This window comes from Lactuca saligna, chromosome 6 (genome assembly GCF_052625555.1).
Source record: "Lactuca saligna cultivar CGN05327 chromosome 6, ASM5262555v1, whole genome shotgun sequence".
NCBI classification, from domain to species: domain Eukaryota; kingdom Viridiplantae; phylum Streptophyta; class Magnoliopsida; order Asterales; family Asteraceae; genus Lactuca; species Lactuca saligna.
Genome location: NC_136422.1, coordinates 165976959 through 165979115, shown reverse-complemented (window position 1 = coordinate 165979115; position 2157 = coordinate 165976959). Strand labels below are relative to the sequence as shown.

Here is a 2157-nt window from a genome sequence, read left to right as displayed (position 1 = left end):
AGCAAAATTAGTAAGGGTAGAAATAACATTTTCTTAGGTAAAACCCACATTAATTTGTTTTTCTTAAACTGCATATTTTTTGTCGGTGGACACTTATTTTGGAACGAAGTGAGTACTAATTATAAGCAATATTATCATAAACATTTTTAGTTAAAAGTGTAAAATGTATTATAATAATATATTTAATAATATGTGTGTAACCATACATATTATAAAATCTCATAAAAAATAATCCTTATAATTAATTAATGCATCTCATTTATTTATGATAATAAATCTCATATTTAATGTTTCGAAAATACCAATAATAAATATCCAAAAAAAAATCAGCATTGATATAATGTTTCAATAAAATCAAATTTAACATAATAATAATAATAAAATAAAAAGGAACAAAGTGGAATTTAGTGTTAGAAAATTTAGACAACCATTTGATTGTTTTTTTGGATTTAAAACAGGGAGAGTCAAGATCACAAACGAATAGTCTCATAATATTATCGTTTTCTATTAAAGTTAGTAGCCTTGACTTCTAAAATTAAACTTATTTGAGGGTACAGGGTACTAATGAATAAATATGTTATTTTAAATTGAAATTTCACTATCCTTAGAAAAACTTATATTAAAATTCTGAAACTAACAATGAAAAAAAATGTTGGGGTTATATATCTTGAATTTGACAGTACAATTACCTTCATCTTGAATTTAATAAGCATTTGACGCATATAAGGCAAATTATTTGAAGAGCCTTGCAATTCTTGATTTTTATTTTATTTTTGGTATTATTACTTAATTAAAATAACACAAACCCAAACATAAACATTCCCAAATTAAATAAACTCTCCATTCTTGATATTATTTCCCTCTCACAGCGATATCAGCAGCTATCTTTCTTCAAGAACTCACTGTAACTAAGTTCATACTGAATACTTCCCTCACCTGCGTTCATATTTCAGCCATTTTCTCCTCTTCTGAATTTCCAACTCATCAAACATTGCCAAAAATAATCGAACTAATGATTGATGATTGAACCAAACTATAACATCTTTTACCTGTAATTTTTTACTCAACAGCAAATACTGATAACTGTTTATCGGATGGATTTTTCTGTTGTTCTTTATATTTGTAAGCTAGACCCATATTCGCTTGGATCCACCAGTAAATAGCTTCTTACGGGTATTTCAGGTTTTGCTTATATACGTTCCTCGTAAAAAATGTGGATTGCAGATTCCAATCTAATTGACAAAGATTGGGAGATGTTATCACGATGTTATGTAAAGATATTGCAATAAGATAGAAATTTGAAAAAGACACCAAGATGGTTTTCATTAGAACAAATACAAACAGGTCAAAACAACATGACCTCAACAGCAGATGATACTTTCTACAACATAAAGATAAACCCTAACCATTTTCATAAAATCTAAGCCCTCTCGCCTCTAATCCTCCTGGCCAATTGCATATCCTTAGGCATGATTGTAACCCTCTTAGCATGAATGGCACACAGATTGGTATCCTCAAACAAACCCACCAAATAAGCCTCAGAAGCCTCCTGAAGTGCAGCGACAGCACTGCTCTGGAACCTCAGATCGGTCTTGAAATCTTGAGCGATTTCTCTCACAAGCCTCTGAAATGGAAGCTTACGGATCAAGAGCTCTGTGCTCTTCTGGTACTTACGGATCTCCCTTAGAGCAACGGTTCCTGGCCTGAATCTGTGTGGCTTTTTCACTCCTCCGGTGGCCGGTGCTGATTTCCTGGCGGCTTTTGTCGCCAATTGCTTCCTCGGAGCTTTTCCTCCGGTCGATTTGCGAGCAGTTTGCTTGGTTCTTGCCATTTTTTGCAAATACAATGAGGGATTACGAAGATTTTGTTGGTGCAAGGAGGAAGCGACTTATTGTTGTGAATATTTGGGGAAGAAGATGTCTGTATTTATAATGGTTTGGTTCTTGACGAGGATTGTGGGAAGTTTTGAAAATTTTGGGAGAACAGTCGGCGGAAGCGATCCTGGACCGTTGGATTGTTGAAATGAAAAAAGGACGGTTTAGATTATAATTTAAGAGATGACGCGGATCGCTATCCGTGTGCTTTCTTTGTGACCAATTGTGTATTTTAAAAGGAAAGTTTCGATTAGAAATTTTTTACATGTCTTTCAAATATGTT

At 33.1% G+C, this 2157-nt stretch overlaps 1 protein-coding gene across 1 annotated transcript; it reads right to left on the bottom strand.

The window, feature by feature from the left end:
• Positions 1-1297: 1297 nt before the first annotated feature.
• LOC145001757 (histone H3.2) lies at positions 1298-1919 on the bottom strand. The gene has a single exon (XM_078961107.1). The coding sequence runs from the start codon at positions 1829-1831 to the stop codon at positions 1421-1423; it is 411 nt and encodes a 136-aa protein (XP_078817233.1). The 5' UTR covers positions 1832-1919; the 3' UTR covers positions 1298-1420.
• Positions 1920-2157: the final 238 nt, after the last annotated feature.

Coding starts and splice junctions, on each gene's coding strand:
- LOC145001757 (XM_078961107.1), bottom strand. CDS start 1,831: ATGGCAAGAACCAAGCAAACTGCTCGCAAATCGACCGGAGGAAAAGCT.